The following is a 19,087-nucleotide window of genomic DNA, read 5'->3' as shown; positions in this document are numbered from 1 at the left end:
AAAGCTGCATGGTCTGTACATAAAGTAAACTCTGATCCTTCTATGAAATGTTGCCACTTCTCAACTGCCCACACTACAGCCAAGGACTCCTTCTCTGAGGTAGAATAATTATATTCCGCACCTTTCAGGGATCTGGACGCAAAAGCAATGACCCTCTCCCCTTCAGGAGTAATTTGCACGAGTACTGCACCTAGGCCCACATCGCTGGAATCTGTGTGCATCTCGAATGGCAGTTTGAAATCGGGTTGCATTAACATAGGGGCCTCCACCAGGGCACGTTTCAACTGTTCAGACTGCTGCCTGCTGGCAGTTTGGTCTCCATTCCCACTTGCTGTCATTTTTTGAGAAGATTATTTAATGGAGTAGCCATGTCAGCAAAACGGGAAATAATTTGTGGTACYAACCCACCAGTCCCAAAAATTGCTGAAGGGACTATTTATCTGTTGGTGCAAGGTAATTGGTGACAGCCAAGCTTTTACTTGGATCCACTTGAATCCCCCTCCCAGACACTATGTGACCCAAAAAAGAAAGAAAGACTTGTCAGGTTTTGGAACAAGAACAACAGGAGAAGCCCATGAAGATTGTGAGGGCTCTATAATGCCGTCTTGGAGCATTTTTTCAATATGCTCCTTGATTAGCTGGTGTTTAAAAGGTGACACCCCGTAGGCTCTGGATCAAACTGGTATCTCATCTGTAGCGTAGATGTGATGTACTTCAGGGGTGCCCAACCAGTCGATCGCAATCGACCGGTAGCTCATAAGCTGGTTCCCGGTAGCTCACGGAGCACAACCTCCCTCTAACAGCTGAGAGCCAGCTCGTCAGCTGAGAGCAACAGTTGCGCTCTGGCCCGGGACTCAKGTCCGCTCACTGAGCTCTCCGGCAGAAGCGGTGGAGGTGGGAGGAGTTTACATTCCTGCCTTGAACATGCTCCCTCCGCCCTCCCCAGCACAGCTGACGAGCCGGCTCGTCAGCTACGCTCACAGTAAATCCCATTAATTAAACTTCACGTCAGAAACAAAAACAGTCTCAGAATCAGTTTCACTTTTCAATATTTCACAGAAATAGATCTCTCAAAACTTGAGAAATAGTCCAATAATTACGCTGCAGCGCAAAAAAAAAAAAGGTCAGATCAAAAACAAAAAATGTCATTGGGGCTCAGAAAAAATCACCAACATTCGTCTCTTATTATAAAAAAAATAATAATATGGAAAAGTCTCACCAGGTCGGCGTTTCTAATCCTGGCGTTTGCTCCTTGAGACCTGGAGCGCGCTCCGCCAAAGGACTCCAGGTATCGGATCCGATCTTTTCTCTGTGTGGCAATATTAATATCCTTACAGTCGAGGCTTCTTGATCCCCCAGGGCTGGGTTGAGCTTCACCATAAATCCAAAAGTTTCAAACATCCAAATAATTCAGGAGTTCCACCCGTCTGTGCTGCCACGACACACCACGCCGCTTCATCTGCCACACCCATCTCTCCCTGTCACAGGTGTCCCTTGTTTTTATAAGTTCGGTCAAGCCGTGACCCAGATAATTCATTCAGTGAAAATATGAAGACAAAAATAAGTATATACAAGTCATTCTTGCATCTAGAATAATACAAACATTTTATGTTTTATTCTCTTTATTTTCACAGAATACTTTATTTTATTGTGATTGTAACAACCTGACTATCGTTGGGGTCCTGATTCACACCTATTGCTCACTTAAATAGCAGCCTTGTAGGAGGGGGACAACTGGACATGAAGGCCTGTATTCCAGGCTGCACACATTATTTTGCTGCCCACATTCTATTGTCTTGGCAGTCATTCTCACATATATGATTAAAGGAGACATGTCATGCTAGGGGTCACCTCGAGTGAAGAAACAAGATTTACTGCCTCGAAGCAGGCCTCGCACAGGCCTGATGAGAGGACAGGAACTCTGTCACAAACTGAACTCTATTTCGGCCATGACAGGTCATTTCAACCCAGAAGAGAACTCATCGGTTCTCTTAATCAGACAATGGACAGAACAATCTCTTCTGTTCGTGATTCAGTTTTTGTTTAACTCAGAATGTTTATGCATTTGTTAAATCATGATAATGACTGTCACAAGAAAAGTGGAACCACTTCTTCTCTTTTATCTTGCCTGAAAGATTAATAACATAAAAAAATCACAGAGAAAATCATTACAATGTTTTCATTGTGTTTTTATGTAAATCACTGTTTTTATTTTACTGTGAACACAGTAATATAATTGTGGATTTTTCTTGAGAAAATCTTTTATTTATCTGGATTAACAAAAGCTTCAAAACTGATAACTTAAACAGCAATGTTAATTAATCATCATAAATGTTTTGCAGTGATTTCTCTTAGAATCTATCAGAAGAAAAGCTAAAGAAAGTTTATCATATTCTGTTGTGACAACCACAGAATTTTAGCCTTGAGCTGGCGCCCTGGCAAATCTCATCTTTCTTTCTTTCTCTGACTCATCTCACACCTGAGGGCGTACACAATGAACGTCCATTTCTATTTACTAATCACGGACGTCTTTGAGCGACACACTCTTCTTCCTGACTCCAACTAGGAAGGAAAGCTGAGTTTTCTCTCTCGGGAGAGACTCAGTTTGGCCTGTTGGGTCTCAGCCCATGAGCTAACTAGGGGGGACCTAACAGCTGGGGCTCGGCACGCCAGCCAGCCCCACCCCGAGGCTTCAAGTCTCCAAGTGTGTTTTTAACTCCCGAGGGGAGATTTTATTTTGAAAGGAGGAACCGGATGACCAGCTTGAATCTTTCTGGCTTGGACTGAAACAGACGAAAAGTTACCTGAAAAACCACCTTTTCGCCAAGGAACAGTAAGCGAGCCGATAACGTTCCCTGACTGATCGGAGGTGGGACAGTTCCTACCCCGGGGGTGATTTAAGAAGTCATCACCAGGTAAAGCTGAGCGTGTTCAGGCTGACGTGTCATGTGGAAACTGAGTGCAGAAGGGACGTGCGGATCTGGTTGAACCACACTCTTTGATAAAGTAAAATTAGTAGAGATACTAACCTTACTTTCATCCGTTTCTTGTCTTATTTGCCAAAACTTAAGCTGAAAGTGCCAGTAAAATTGTTTGGTTGTAACATCAGAACTGACGTTTTACTGTTCTTTATTAGTAATCTAAGTTGATGTGAATTAAAATTCGGACGCCAGTTTTATCTCATTTAACTTTGACACCTTTTATAGGAATACCCACAATCAAGTGTACTTATGATTTGTTCAATTTGTGTAAATAAATGATTGCATAGTCTTTTATGAATCAGCTTGAACTCGTCTGAACGTTCACTTATTGTGTCACTTTTCACTTCGCACAGTCAAGATATTAAAAGTAATGAGAAAATACCTTGGTAAAACTTTCCTCATAGCATTGTGTATGAGAGATGTGGGAAAAGCTTAATTCACCCTAAGCTCTCTCCCTACACTTCTAAATCCTTCTTTTTCACATTTAAATATTTCAGTTGAGGTCTATATGAAGTAGAACTGCAATGCTTTTGTCTGAATTCCTCATTAGTGCAACTTCACAAGCTCCTTTTTCACCCCCTCATTGAGGTGTGTCTCAAAGCAACTTGTTTTGATACTCTCTTTAAATCCAAACGATACGCTTCACACCCAGCTCATCCTCCAGCTTCCAGAGTGGTTCCTTCTAGCTTGATAGAGGGATTCGCTGTTATCTAGTAGTACAGAAATGACTGGATTTTGCATATGTCCTCTTTAAACCTAGAGTGCACATTTGAAAAACACAGTGGCAGAACTGGACCACATTGTTTTTCATTGGCATGGGCGAACAGACTCAAGAACAGTTTCTCTCCAACAGCAGTTAGACTTCTAAACACACATGATTAACTTGGTAACACTACGGTTATGTGCAATAATTTCCACCTGACACTTTGATATGGCTGCTACTGTTGCTGTTAATTCATACTCTGATATGGCTGCTAACTGTTGTTTTTTTTTTAGATTTTTTAATCTTATTTTATCTTACTTTTTAATTTTTTCTACCTCTTATTTATCAATTTTAAAGTTCTGATTTATTTGCTACAGTTATTGTTTTTATTTTTATATTCTTTAATCTTTTCATTTGTTTTTTTACCTCTTATTTTACATTTTTTAATGTTCTGATTTATTTTCTACTGTTGTTTTTTATTTTTACCTTATTTTATCTTACTTTTTTGTTCTCTTTTACCTCTTTTATCTTTTTTTAATGTTCTGATTATATGCTACTGTGGTTTTTTACATTTTTTTCTTATTTTATCTGACATTTTTATTGTTTTTTTACCTCTTATTTTATCTTTCTAATGTTCTGATCAGAGGTGGGGACTCGATTCCCGTGACATGGACTCGAGTCAGACTCGAGTCATTAATTTTAAGACTTTAGACTTGACTTGAAAAAATGTTCAGAGACTTAGACTTGACTTTGACACCGATAACTTGAGACTTGAATTGTACTTGAACCTGTTTACTTGAAAATACTTGACATTTTATCCCAAATCTAAAGTTTAAAACATATTTATAAAGTGTGCCCCATTAATTCATTTCACGCATTCTGTACAACCTCACCGAGCCTGTCACATTTTGTCATCTTTTTTTTTTAAACCGTAAGTTCTCGACCATTTGTGCAGTCTGAAAAATTCCAATGATTCCTGAAGGCCAGGAGTCTGGGCTTTTCAGTGATATAAGGGGTTTTACGGTAATAGCATGTGATCGGTTGCAGGAAGCCCGGTAAATAAAGACATTCTGTGGCGCAGTGTAATGGAAAGTTATGAGCAATTGCATRTTTTTTTCGAAGTGGAGAGGAAATATTTTGTTAGAATAATGTCTGCAAGATGTTCTTCAAGAGTCATCAAGCCACCACAGAGGTTCCAGGATGATGTTGAGACCTAAGAAGACGTCAAGTAACCGGCTTCTTGTGAAGAAAGGAGTATCTGAGCACATCACTCTTGTGAATGAAAGTTTTTACTTTTATATTTTATTTTATGAATATTTGAGCAGTTGTTTGTATGCTTATTTTCATAACAGTGTAACAAGTAAGTTACTTTGTATAATATATGCGTATTTAGAGTTAGTATGTGTAAATACTGTGCACATTGTCTCCAAAACACATTGGGATGTGGATATTTTTTTAATCCTACACCAATATTAAATCTGACAGTGGATTCCAAAAGAATATTTCAAACCCTGCAAAATAACACAAAAATCATGTGATTATCTCAAGTATGAGGGACGTTATTGATGTTTGTTTAGGTGAAATAAGCTCATGTTTTCTTGCTGCAGTTCACAGCAGAAACAATGTGTGACCATTTCACCTTCTTGTGTTCTATTTTTGTTCATAACTTGCTTAGTGTTCAAGATATTGCCATGAAATTTTAGGAAAAGATTCACAATTTGTTTTTGTAGGAAGCATCTTGTATCCTAAAAAAAACTAATAAAACTTAATAATAGCCAATTCAAAAGTAGCARAAAATGTATAAAATAATATTACAAGGCAAACTGCAGTATCAAATCAACTTAATGTGTCTTAGAAAGTAAGGAAATTAAAGCAATTTAAAAACCATGTGGACATCTGTTTTGTAAACAAAGCTCCTCAACCAATGACAGCGCGTTAAATGTGTCAAGTGATGAAGACGAACGTCAAAACTAGGGCTGCAACTAAAAARAAGACTCAAGGGGACTGGAAATTCCTAGTTTCAGACTTGGGACTTGACTTGACTGTTGCCTGTCTTGACTTGAGACTTGACTTGACTTGACTGTCTTTGCTTGAGACTTGACTTGACTTGACTGTCTTTGCTTGAGACTTGACTCGAGACTTGGGGATAAAGACTTGAGACTTACAAAACACTGACTTGGTCCCACCTCTGGTTCAGATTAATCTGCACTACAGGAGCTGCAAAAATTTTTTTGTTGTTCATTTTTTTGTGGTCCGCAGTGTTCTTTTCAGTGCAACAATGACAATAAAGATTTATCATCTTATCTTATCTTATCTTATCTTATCTTATCTTATCTTAAAACTGGACATTCAGGGCTCTAGCCTCAGATGGTTTTTTTTGTCATAAGGATAGCTCAGGTATCAAAGTACGGATATACCAATCTAGAATTACTGAAACTAAATTCCGGCAGATTTGAGATGCCTGCAACAACACTGTAATTAATCAGGGAGAATGTTCATAGTAAATCTTTGAAATGTTTTAAAAATTCAAGCCTCAGAATTGGGACTTGTGAGAAAATTGAGAACCTCATCCAAAATTTCAAGATATTTTGGAGCATCCCTCATTAAAACTATTCACCAACTAGTCTCCAATAATCACAGCCCAGTGAGATACTGGCTTAATGTAACTTTTCTAACACATCTTTGACTAGTCTCACGTTTGTGAGTTCAGCCACTGTAGGTTGGTGTGTGACTACCTGTTGCAGTATGTGTGTCCACCAGGCTCGATGGTCGTCTCTCCAAAGGCATTGGTGGGATGTTGAGGTTAAAACTGATATTTGTTAGTGTGCTGGCAGCAATGCTTCCTCGTCTGGACTCTGCTAAGGCTCGAGCCTGGAGGGTGGGGTAGTTTTTAGGTGCAGGGGCAGCAAATGGCACAGAGTTCCTCTTCATGACTCTCAACTTTGGAGCTGGAGCCAAGTAAGTGACTGGAGCTATTCCTGGACTGACAGGAAAGAAACAAGGAGCTCCTTTGCTGAGTGGACTACAACCTGAAGGTGAACTGGCAGATTCTGCAATTTTATTAGATAAAGTGGCAAGGTTTGAGTCAGAAGTTGTTGCTGTCATAGTAGATAGTGGTGCCAAAGCAGTGTGCCAACTTCCAGTGGTTGCTCTGTGGGGCCCTTCATGTTTGATTCGACTCCCAGCTTCAAGATCCTGCCCTTCCAGACACCTGATGCTCTCTCCATCCCTCACACTACCATTCCCTAGATGGTAGTGATGCAGATGATGATGATGATGGTGATGAACTGATACAGACCCCTGCCTAGAGGACTTCCTCCTTCTCCTCTTGCTCTGACTGCGTTGGGGCTCTGTAGGTGGTGATGAAGCAGCGACATTAAGCCCTGCATGGTGAGCTAAAAACCTGCAGGCATGCACCACTTGCTTGGCTCCTTTTTGAATAATGTGAACCAGATATTTGAGCAGCTCATCGTAGCAGGAGCCCGGCTCAGAGAGGGAGGCCAGAGTACTGGCATTTGACATGAAGCGCACTCGTTGCTCCTTCATCAGCTGGCTCTCCCTCTGCTTGGTCTCTGAGAACTGAGTAGCTATGACCACCAGGCACAGGTTGATCATAAAGAATGAGCCAATCTATAAAAGAGAAGAAGATGCTGTTACTCATCTTATTTGGTTGGATGCCTACCATTACTCTACTCATTAGCTGACCATCAGCAGACACACACCAACACACAACCACTGTTACCAAGTTGTGTCACTTACAATGATGAGTAGAATGAAGTAGATGAAGTTGTAAAAAGAGTGAGCATCCATCACAAAGTACATGATGTCAACCCATCCCTCCAGAGTAATCACCTAAAAAGAAACAAAGGCAGTGAAGTACAAGAAGACAAATCTAAAGTTATACCTGATAGACAATATACAAAAATAAAGATCAAACTTATATCAAAATAGATTAAAGTATTTTAAATAAAACACTCAGGTAAAAAAATTATTCCCATCATTTTGTCTGAATGGTTTTGTTAGAGTTTAAAAATTGGATGCTCGAATATTTGTGCAGAAAATCAAGTTTAGCTCTCAGTTAAAAAGATTTATTCTTCAGATCTATAAACTATTTCAAGCTCAGAGAAGCTGCTTGTCTGTGGCCCTGAGTCTAATCAGAACAAAAATGCAATTTAAAGAACACCCTGGTAACACCCCTTGGAGTTGTTCCTCTTTGTCAGCACTGATATACCGCAAATCTTAATTAAGTTTTTGTTTATCCTGCAGAGGGACACACATATTAAGTAGAAACATATTGTTTAAAGTAAATGACTAAAATTGATCATACATTATAAGATACAAGACAGTCTCTAAAATTTAGTTATTCAGTCACAAAATTTCCTTCACTTTATCCAAGACAGGACAACTAAAGCAAAGCCAGACTTTTTCACAGGACTCAACCCTTTCTGATGATGTGGGTACAAATAACAAATGAAGAGCCTGCAGTTTGGTGATGTGGCTGGGACTTGCTAAGTTTGTAAACCCTGCTCCTCTGATGCACCCGTTTTTGATTGGGCTTCTTTTTCTGTTATTCTACACGACTGTTAATCATCCAAACCAGCCAGAAATTTTCCCATTGTAGAAAATGTTCTGCTCTGTTTTCCTAATATCACACTGCTTCTTCAGTCCACTTGATGCTCACCTGAAAAATGGCAATCCACGCATAACAGATGTTGTCAAAGTTTATTGCTCCCTTGAAGGGGTTGATGAGACCAGCGGAGCAGTTGGTGTAGTACTGGTGCCAGTTGACGCAAGTGGTATTGTCCGTGCTGTTGTAAGAGTCAATGTCTAGACTGCACTGCTGGCCTGCCTCATCATACTGCTTGGGTACCGAGCCGCAGTCCCTCATGCCATTATCTCGTGGCATGGAACAGATGAAGGGGTTCTCATCATCATTTTCAGTGTGGTAGTACTTCCCAAGCTCCACAGACAGAGGGCTTGAGGAGGTAGAAGAGAGAAAAAAACATTGTAAGTGTTATTGACTAATCAGCACTGCAAAGCATTAGCATGCAGAATTGTATACTTGTACTGTGTTTGTCTTATCTCATCTTATCTTGCCTGTGTTTCCTAACCTCTTGTCAGATAAATCACTTAAAGCAAAAATCACTATTTCTTGATTCAGCCTCTGCTCGTTGTCACCTTCTGGAATGTCTTTGGCTTTATAGTCATAATCTATGCTTAGAATAAGGACATTTAATTTATTTAAAAAATTGAAATGATCCATTAGTTTCCGAATTCTATTTTTATGAAAAGGCTTTAAACAAATAAAGTAGATGGAGTAAAATTTTATAAAACTAACCATCGAGGTGCCACCCACGGTACATTSCCACTTCCTACCTCTTTATAGCCAACCAGAGACTTTGAATTTCCATAATAGGCTGTTTAAACAATTTGATTGGTTGCCTTCTTTCGATTGACACCAGGTTTGACAAACTGGGTTCATCTATAGATTCTCCAGAGCCCAAAATATGTGACAAGCCCCTCATGTCCCACCTGTTMGTGGTAAACATGATTGATTGCCTAGAATCAGCCAGTCAGCTCTGAGCATCATTCTGACTCCACAGCTGTGTGGGCAATAAAGTTAGCTTTTATTTGATAAGCAGTTTTGGAATTTTTTTCAAAGTTAATGGTATAGTGCTCTTGAACCCTTTGTAGTAAATTCAAAAGCCTAGTCTCTATGCAAAGCTATAAATCTGAATTTTTAACTTCAGCACTCATAATTTTGGTAACTGTAACTAGTATGTAGTTATTGGAGTTAAATACACTAAAACTATTATTACTTTTTAAATGTCTAAATCTGTATATTGAATACAAGGTAACATGATTGGGTACACAGCTGTGGTGTCAGAAGGAAGCTCAGAGCTGATTGGCCGATTCTAGGCAATCATTCACGTGTACCACGTATGGGTGGGACACGAGGGGCTTGCCACACATTTTGTACTCTGGAGAGTCTATAGATGAACCCAGCTGGTCAAAAGAGGTGTCAATCAAAAAAAAAAAAACAATTGAATTGTTTGAATTGCCTACCGTGCAAATTAAAGGGGACCTATTATGCAAAATTCACCTTTTAAAGGTTTTTTTACTCAACTTTGGGTATGTACTTCTTAAAAAAACAGTCCTAGGACCAAAAAATTGCACCCAGGGGCATATTTACTGTAAGTAAATGTATTTTAAATGTATATTAATGACAAGTTTTATACTTCCTACATTTTGTGATGTTAAAAGCCGTACGACAACCCACCGGAACCTGCGTTCAGCCCAGCACCTAGCAACCCCTGGGTGAGACTCCACCTCCTCAGTATAAAAAGCCATCACGGTTGTTGTTGTACAATGTGCAGATTATTTCACATCAAGCCTCCAATAGGGCAATGGGTAGATCGTTGGACCAAAGAATGGGAGACCAGGGTTTGAAACTGGCTTGGACACAATTTAATTATTCATTTTTGTTTGTTATGAACACGTTTTCTCATGTACCTCTATTGTTTAGCTTATTAAAGCYTTGTTAAAGCCTATTTTTTCAAGTTTCTGAGGTATTTTGACCGCTGCTGCCCCCTGCTCTGGTAACAGCATGCAGAGTGAGGGCAGAGCAGAGGAGGGGGAGGAAAAAAAAAGCTGCGACCACGACTCTGGCTCTGGGTCTGACTCAGGGTCTCATATATATACGGTTGTACAACAGAGCTTCTGCTGTTATTAACCATGCTAACGCTGGCTTTGGAGGGCGGAGTTAATGTCAACAGATTTTTGGAGGGVGTTACCAACAGAGCTCATTAACATAAACAGCTCTTCTGAAYGGAAGTCAGAGCAGGCAGAACTAGAAAATGGGAAATTTTATTATCTGAGAATTATTTTGTGCATTAAATTGAAYGAACATGGTCTGGATAGCCCACATACATACCATAAAAATTTCTAGGACCCATAATTGGTCCCCTTTAAAAGTCCCTGGTAGCATGGGTCAGGCTATAAAAAGGCAAGAAGTAACCACAAACTGGAAATGTACTGCGGGTGGTACATCGAGGCTTGAGGGGTTAACAGGTTAAATCCTTGCTTTTTACATTTAAATCATTCAGTTGTGGTTTATATAAGGCCCTGTTTACATGAGACCAGTCTCTGGAAATGCTGGTGTTTTTTCAATGTTTATTGGTGTGAATAAAAAACAATCACCCATTTGTATATGATATGGGATTTCCAACAAAGTCAGTTGTATAAATTGCATTTTGTTTGCAATAATATTGATATTTTTTTCCACAACACATTAGAAGACGTCTTTAAATATGAGAATTTGTAATGAAAATCTAACCCTCTATGTTTTTTATGAAATAAATTACAGTGATTGGTGCGCTTTTATTGATCTATCTTCTCTTTATGTTATTAAACTGCTGCCYGTGATTTTGGTTTGGATGAAATTGTTACAAAGATTGATTATTATAACATTGCACCATGATTCTGCTTTTTTGTGCAAATTGTAAAGTCGATGAAATTCAAAGCCTATTATTCTGCTGCTGTTAATTGCATTTTACAACACATAAGCTAATTTTGCTGATCAACACTCATTTAAGAAGGTAGCTGAAATTTAGAAAAGCCAACTTTGACTATATTATTTTATTAATGTCAAATACCTGGGGAGACCTTTATGTGTATTAAGCAAGTCGAATGAAATGAAATATCTGCCTGCAATAGCACTTCTTGGTATGCCTGTCACAGAACACCTCTCAATCTGGAAGCGACTGTGTGTCTGATGATTGCATTATATCTGGCTCATCTGTCAGCGTACCTTCAGTGGGCCAGTTTTATTAATTGTGGTAGCATCTCTCACATTGTGTGACTAGACCAATCCCACTGCACTTGGGGACCACTTCACACTATCTTTCTTAAAAGCTGTTTCACACATTGGGATGATGTGCAAGAGCACTTATGTGCCTGATGAGCTGAGCATGCCACCCTACCCATTCATCATAACTCAACATGCCACGTGGGATGTAGCTCCTGCAGAGTGATCTCAAATACTCGTAATATATAAATTTTTCTTTTTAAGAAGCCATCAGTCCAGCTTGCAGCTGTTGCTAAAGCACTGGAATATGTCTGAGTGATGTGTGACCAGAGAAGTGAAAGCTGCCATTAAAACAGATACATTTGCTATAGTGCTAAGCTTAAACAGTGTGCCATTTATGTGATACATAAACACATACCTCACAGGCACCATATGGTTGCAAAAAAAAAGCCTGACAGTGACGACAAAAAATACATCTGCTCACCAAAGGCATAATGCATGAACTTAAATTACAGATCTGAGGTGCCATAAATCCTATAGAGAGTAATGAACCCTGGGTGACACATGGAACATGAATAAGTCATGGGTGTCCATGTTCCATATACAGTACAGGAGCATGGACCATACAGGATCTTTTTCATTACTTCAGGATCTGTCTCTGCTCTATTCATCACTGCAATGTGACTTTGGAGTCACTAACCTCAGTGACTTTTGGAGTATGACCCCGTTTCGTAAGTTCACTCTTTGAAGATACTTTCAAACCAGTTTAGAACGACGATTTTCACTTACAGTTGTATTGAGACAGTGGTATCTACAACCCTATCATTGTGTTCACTTGTGATACTTGGAGGCCATAGTTGTAATATAACAATGGGGTCAAGTGGAACTAGTACAACATGTTTTATTTTTCAGTTCCAACCGTTTTTCCGGTTGAATGCTTATCTGTTATAGTAAAAGCAAAAAGATCACTTTAAATCTGACAGTTTCGATTAAAAAATACTGAATGAAAATTTAACTGTACAACTACAGTATTTTGTCAGAGAATAAAATGGCTGTTAAAAACACTACCAAAGCCAAAAATATTTCTATTTTCATCACCTTGTTGTATTCTATTGGCTATGGTAAAAACAGAGCATTGCAGATTTTTAGAAAAAAGATCTGTTTTGTCTGTGGAAAAATATTGTTTTATGTAAGGTGACAGATAGGAACATGGGTATAGCTTGATAAGGGCCCTGTCACACTAGACAACTTATGCCAACTTATAAAACATTTTTATGTCTAACTTGCTAATAAAAGTTGTATATTAGATCAGTTTGTTAGAATTACAGTATGCACATGCCTAAAAGAAGCTTCCAGTTGATTATTTCAGTTCTATCTTCAACATAGATGTCTCTAAAATTTTCATAAGTTGGCATAAATKGTCCAAAACGTCAGTGTGACAGGGCTTTGAGCAAGAGCTCAGTTCAAATGAGTAAAGAGGAGGGAAATTCCCATGTAAAGACCAAAACTAAAATAAAATGTTTAGGTCAAAGTAAGTTAAATAGGGGAGACAATGGATAAGTTTTGAAACACCTGTCCCGCAATCTTTTTTTTAATTTTTGGCTGCCTCCTTCTTCAGAGGTTGCCACAGTGAGTGAACTCRTWTGAAGATTTGGCAATTGTTTCACGCAAGATATTTTTCCTGTTGCAATCAATGACCACTGAACTACCATAAACCACGAGCATGGAGCAGGGCGCTGCCTGCCATCTACAGACAATGTTAGACAATGAAACTGAAACACCTGTAATTTTAGTGTGGGAGGTTTCATGGCTAAATAGGACCAGCCTGGTGGCCAATCTTCAATAATTGCACATTGCACCAGTAAGAGCAGAGCGTGATGGTTCAATAAGCAGGGTAAGAGCACAGTTTTACTCAAAATATTGCAATGCACACAACATTATGGGTGACAAACAAGAGTTCAAAAGAGGACAAATTGTTGGTGCACATCTTGCTGGCGCATTTGTGACCAAGACAGAAAGTCTTTGTAGGTGTTTACGCACTGCAGGGCCGGCCCCGGCTGGCCCCGGCCCCCAGATGGCCTAGGTCCGGCCCTGCCCAGCCCTGGATGTTTTGCACTGTCATCAGAGCCGCCTCGAAKTGGGTGGAAACTGTTTACCGGAAAAGCGCGCATAACAGTCCTTAAACGTCGAGTGAGACGACGAATGGTGATGCGCAGAAGAGTGGAGAGTTTCCGAAGGCTGTACTTGGCCACACAACAGCAACAGAAAGCAGCTATAGCAAGAAGCAGATGGAATCGACGAGTAAGCTAACAATATTAGCTTTTTACATGCTACCGTTATGAAAGCAGTTGCTTTTTCATAGATCTACARTATATGTTTTTTAATGATTTGCCAGACTCGTTTTGACTTGTCAGAGCAAAACAAATAAGTCGTCAAAACGGGCCGGCCCGATTGGAACCTCGRCTGGCCAGGTTCCGGAACTCGGGCTGGAACCGGCCCTACTATGCCTATGCACAACCGCCGAACCCAGGTTAGAAGTCGGGCCGGGCCGGGTCGGGGCCGGCCCTGCAGTGCGTAAACGCCTTGTGATGTATCAAGAGCCACAGTATCCAGGGTAATGTCAGCATACCACCAGGACAAACCACATCCAACAGGATTAACTGTGGACGCAAGAGGAAGCTGTCTGAAAGGGATGTTATGGTCTAAAACCAGGTGTTTCAGTTTTTTGTCAAACCCCTGTAGTATACAGGGGAGAAAATGTGGGGGTTAAGGGCCTTCTTTGCTCAATGGCCCAGAGTGGGACAAATGAGGTTGGAGGCAGATGTGGGTGCTTCAACTCCTCCACCCAATTTTTCTGTGAATATCTTCAAAGTTTTTGGAGATTTTGCAATGAACTGTTTGACTCAATGTGAGGATGTCACTCTCATTTTTAAACTGTCTAAATTTTCCAAATCATTTTTTTWCTTATACAATCTTCACATTTTAATGAAATTTAAACATCAAAACAAAAACCCCTTTTTGTTCCACAGTGTGTCTCTCACTGCTTTACAGCTTACTGTTTTCGCTCATATTCCTCTAAAAGTGTAGAGTGCACATAAAGTCTCAATCTCTTCTATTGTATCTGAGCTCAAAATTTTCTCCTAAAAACTGAAAGTGATGGGACTTAAACTCATCGTATAGCTTATATAAAATACTATAGCCACACGTCCTTCCAACATCGGAAGCAATGGAGCAGTTGTAGGGTAGCCAACGCAGCACTTAAAAGTTGCAGGTTTGATTATCTGCCATTCCTACTATATGTTTTGGTGTTCTTGAGTATGACACACCATCACATTTTTGGTTCCAAAATCTTTTCAAAAATTGCTGCACAGTGACTCCTTGCCCAAGGCTTACTTTTACTCTGTGTTTTTGTCTGCATGTCTTGGTATGAGTACTGCTAGGAAATGAGAGACAGGCGTGGGGTTACTGTGGTGATCCTAATGAGCCACTGGCATCAGCTTTGACACTTCTTTTCATCTTGTTTCTTGATACACTTCTTTAATACATAAAGGTACGTGTCATAGCTTTGAAAATTACAGAAGTAAATGTCAAATAAAATTAGATTTTATAGAAGAAAAATGATGTACGTTTAAATTTGGACACCRACACTTTTCAAAATTTCTCCTGTAATTTTATGTTTTTTTCACTTCTGTGTAACATTCCAGATATACACTGTATCAGTTATGGACAACTGACAGACCCAAAATAATAATAAAAAAACATTTATCTTTTAACAGTTATTATTAAATAAACATAAAAATTGAAGTCATTAGGAATGGATAAAGCCTTACRACCAATCAAAGCAATGCAACTCACAAGGAGAAGTTGTCTTTGACGAAGCATCGGTTTCTGAGCAAGCCGGCCCACAACTGGACACCAACAATCCCAAATATGAAGAAGACAAAAAAGCAAAGCAACAGCACGTTCCCAAGCATGGGCAGTGTGTCCAGCAGCAGGGTTACCAGGATGCGCATACCTAAAAAAAAAGGACAAGGTCAAAACATAGGTCAGCACACTGAAAAAATTTTTGAAAATGTAAAAATTGGCTCYAAAATTTCTGAATGTGGCACGTCATCTTTAAATAGAATACATTTAAAGCTTATTATTTATTACAAAAATGGTAAAAAATTGGAAATTTCTGTTGTTTTGTTGACAATACAAGTCAAGATGAGTGGACTCACTCTTAGCAAAATTAGTTGATGTTTATTATAAGTTATAACAATAACTTATCGTCAACAGTTTGTTGAAAGGTTTATTCAGTTGGAAAATAATACAGTGGTTAAAACATGTTTGTTGGGGAGGATTATGCAAATTCAACTTTTTGGAGCTTTATAACATGTTATAATGTCATTCCCTTATCAACATCATACGCCGAGTGTTGCTTTGACTCTTTTATGGAAATATTTATTTAACAAAGACAGAAATAYGTGGTCCAAGAATGAAGGATCGTAGAAATGACCAGCTGAGTTTTATTGCAACAACAGGAACACAGAGAACAACATCAGACTGTCCCCTTGCTCTCTGCCCTGTCTCTGTGCTTCTGCATTTCTTGAGACAGTCGAGGCCTCATAAAAACTGTTTAACAAACACCATTATGTACTCTTAGCAAGATTTCACCCTAGGTCAAGGGAAAACAAAAAGATAAACACAAGTGATAACTAAGAATGACTTGTTAGCAAATCTTGTTCTGACTTTAATCATTCTATCTCCTGATAAACAACATGTCACGAAAACCTAGGTCATTAAAATATGTCATAAATTACTGGCTTAAACCTAAAAGTATTAGTTCCCACACTCCCCCATCTGATCATTAAATGATCAATTAAATGATCAATAAAACAAAAAAAAACCTCAAAAATTATGTCAACACAAACCTAAGTATATGTACTTTTCTGAAATCCCAACCCCAGTAATTCAATTTTTATTTCTCCCACACAAAGTATTCATCATCAGGATATTTGCTCATAATTCTCTCTTTCCACCCTTGAAACAGCTTTTCTGTCCCATTTTCTTTATACCATGCCGAATAATGCTGTAGCTTTGTGCGTAACTCCAAACAATAGTCTACTTGTTCCACAGAGTCCTCAATGTCATCTACAACCTGTGGTCTTTTTCTGGAAGTAGGTCTTACATCTTCATTCTTAGTTGATGGTTTTGGTTCCTCTGGTGGAGAAGAAGTGGGGCCTTGCTGTTCTCCTGTTGGAGTTTGGGGAAACACCTTTCCCAGATCCTCTTTTTGTGAGGCTGAATCCAGTTGTTTTTCCCGTTCTGCAGCTTGAAGTAACTCCTCTCTCTCTGATACTGCAGCAGTCCCCTTATCAGTAACTTGCACATTGTTTTCCATCTGTGTCTCGGTTCGCTCTAGCTGTCCTTCAGACGTTAGCTGTTGTGATTTCTACTGTTGTTTGTTTCCAGCTCRAACTTGGTTCAGGAAATACTTCATGTTGGAAGCCAGAAGTTGTGCTTCAGTTTGATTCAGAGACAGTCCATCAGACTTGAACAGATGTCGTCTCTCCCAAAAGTGATAAAAGTTGTCCACATATCTCACAAAGTGGTCAGCACAGGACTTTTCCAAAAAACGATTAAGGGCGAAAGTCTACTGAATCTTTCAGCACCTTCTCGGGCTGTAGGAATTGGTCCACTGATCAACACATCCATGTTGAGATTCTTAACTGCATTCAACAACTGAATGATATCCTTTTTCAGGATTTCTGATTGTCGGTTCATAACCTCATTATTTCCCATATGAATGATGAGTGTCTTCAGAGCTGGATACTCAGCTGTGATTTCCAGAATCTTCTCTCTGAGGTCAGACACTTTATCAGCAAAACTTAGAGSTTTGACTTTTTTCTTGTTCCAAAAGTCTCTGATCTCATTTACCATTTTATCTGTGATRATCAGCATTTCTTGATTCTTGAAAGTCTCTCTTTGGACTTGTTTTGGCTTTGAGCTGAATCTGAYCTCAGGTCCATCTCTGAGATCAGCAAATGAACTTTGTTCAGACTCAGTTTCTTCCAGTGGTGTGAATCTGTTTTGAAGAAAGACTGCTCCATCTTAATTTCTCTGGCTATTATCAGTTGTTCTGATTCCAGCCTGTTTCTGCTTTATTCTCCTTGCTGGTAGAAGAAAAGCATTTCTCTGTAACTCTGGCCATTTGTTGTCATCTAAGAGCTGAATCCTCCCTGAGAGATTTTTTGGTCTGCCACCAAGAGAGTTCCATACAGCTTTACTCTCAGAAGCAGCTCCCATCTCCTTGTCCAGTTGATCTCTCTTCTCAGCCTTCTCACCCATTTGAACACATGTTGAGTCCACCAAAGCATTCATCTCTTCCAGACGATGAATCTTGAGCTCCAACACCATGACCTTTTGGAGAAACTGGCAGAAATCCTCTTTGGAAAAGAAAGAAAGCTTTTCTGTACTCACTCTCAGCAGTTGATTTTTCCAAAATCTTCTCAGGTTCTTCAACAGCCAAAAATAAAATCCAATGTTCTGTGCTTATTCAAGATCATCCAGCATGGTCAGTGGTCATCAACGTATTTCTGTTGTTAAAAAGGTTCTTTTGGTTCAGCTGGAGTCACGGTCCTGAGCAGTCCTTGCACATTCACATCAGACCACCTGCGATGTGGCCTTGGTCCGTCGATCTCCTAGTGGGCCCTGCAACAACGCCGTTATGGAAATATTTATTTAACAAAGACAGAAATACGTGGTCCAAGAATGAAGGTAGTTCGTGGAAATGATCGGCTGAGTTTTATTGCAACAACAGGAACACAGAGAACAACATCAGACTGTCCCCCTGCTCTCTACCTTGTCTCTATGCTTCTGCCTTTCCTGAGACAGTTGAGGCCTCATATATACTGTTTAACAAACACTATTATGTCATCTTAGCAAGATTTCATCCTAGGTCAAGGGAAAACACAAAGATAAACACAAGTGTTATCTAAGAATGACTGTTGTTAGCAAATCTTGTTCTGATTTTAATCATTCTATCTGCTGATAAACAACATGTCATGCAAATCTAGGTCATTAAAGTATGTCATAAATTACTGGCTTAAACCTAAAAGTATTAGTTCCACCACAACTCATTCATGCAAGTTTAAGAAATCCTTRAATCTCCTGTGGTAGTYGTTTGAAGCTGCCTAAATGCTTGCTGGTACATAGCACTGCCTATTGTACCTAGCTCCTTCCTGGAGCTCAGTCCCCAGCTGAGCTTCCCCCTCCAGAGGACCTCACCCCTGAAGAATTGTTTGAAAACATGTTGAAGTGGGAATGTTGATAATATTCGGAGCTTCCAAGAGACAGAGGCCAATTTCAAGGCATTTAAAATATGATGGAAAGTTAAATTTAATTTTATATACAACAATTTCACAACAAATTAATATAACTTGTTTGTAGTATATTGTAAGTGCCTGGAAAATACATAATAACCCCCTCTTATAAAATTATCATGCTAAAAAAATGGAATAATKATTGACTAATGAGCAAAAGTGGAACAATCTAAAAGAAAATGTTTCAGAAAATATTTTGTAGCATAGGTTATGGATTTTCAGGGTGGTGGGG

General features: G+C 39.3%; 1 protein-coding gene across 1 annotated transcript in view; it reads right to left on the bottom strand.

Annotated features, from left to right (window-relative positions):
* Positions 1–6,419: 6,419 nt before the first annotated feature.
* Positions 6,420–19,087, bottom strand: part of LOC106535834 (voltage-dependent T-type calcium channel subunit alpha-1G) — a gene marked incomplete at its 3' end in the record, with an annotated part of 31,530 nt that continues 18,862 nt past the window's right edge. The window contains 4 exon segments of the mRNA XM_014032944.1: positions 6,420–7,314; positions 7,444–7,536; positions 8,366–8,660; positions 15,347–15,506. Coding sequence (XP_013888398.1) covers positions 6,420–7,314; positions 7,444–7,536; positions 8,366–8,660; positions 15,347–15,506 — 1,443 coding nt within the window.

The sequence above is a fragment of the Austrofundulus limnaeus genome, unplaced genomic scaffold (assembly GCF_001266775.1).
Source record: "Austrofundulus limnaeus strain Quisiro unplaced genomic scaffold, Austrofundulus_limnaeus-1.0 Scaffold1583, whole genome shotgun sequence".
Classification (NCBI taxonomy): Eukaryota; Metazoa; Chordata; class Actinopteri; order Cyprinodontiformes; family Rivulidae; genus Austrofundulus; species Austrofundulus limnaeus.
The sequence above is the reverse complement of the archived record's forward strand: the minus strand, read 5'-3'. Positions and strand labels throughout refer to the sequence as shown.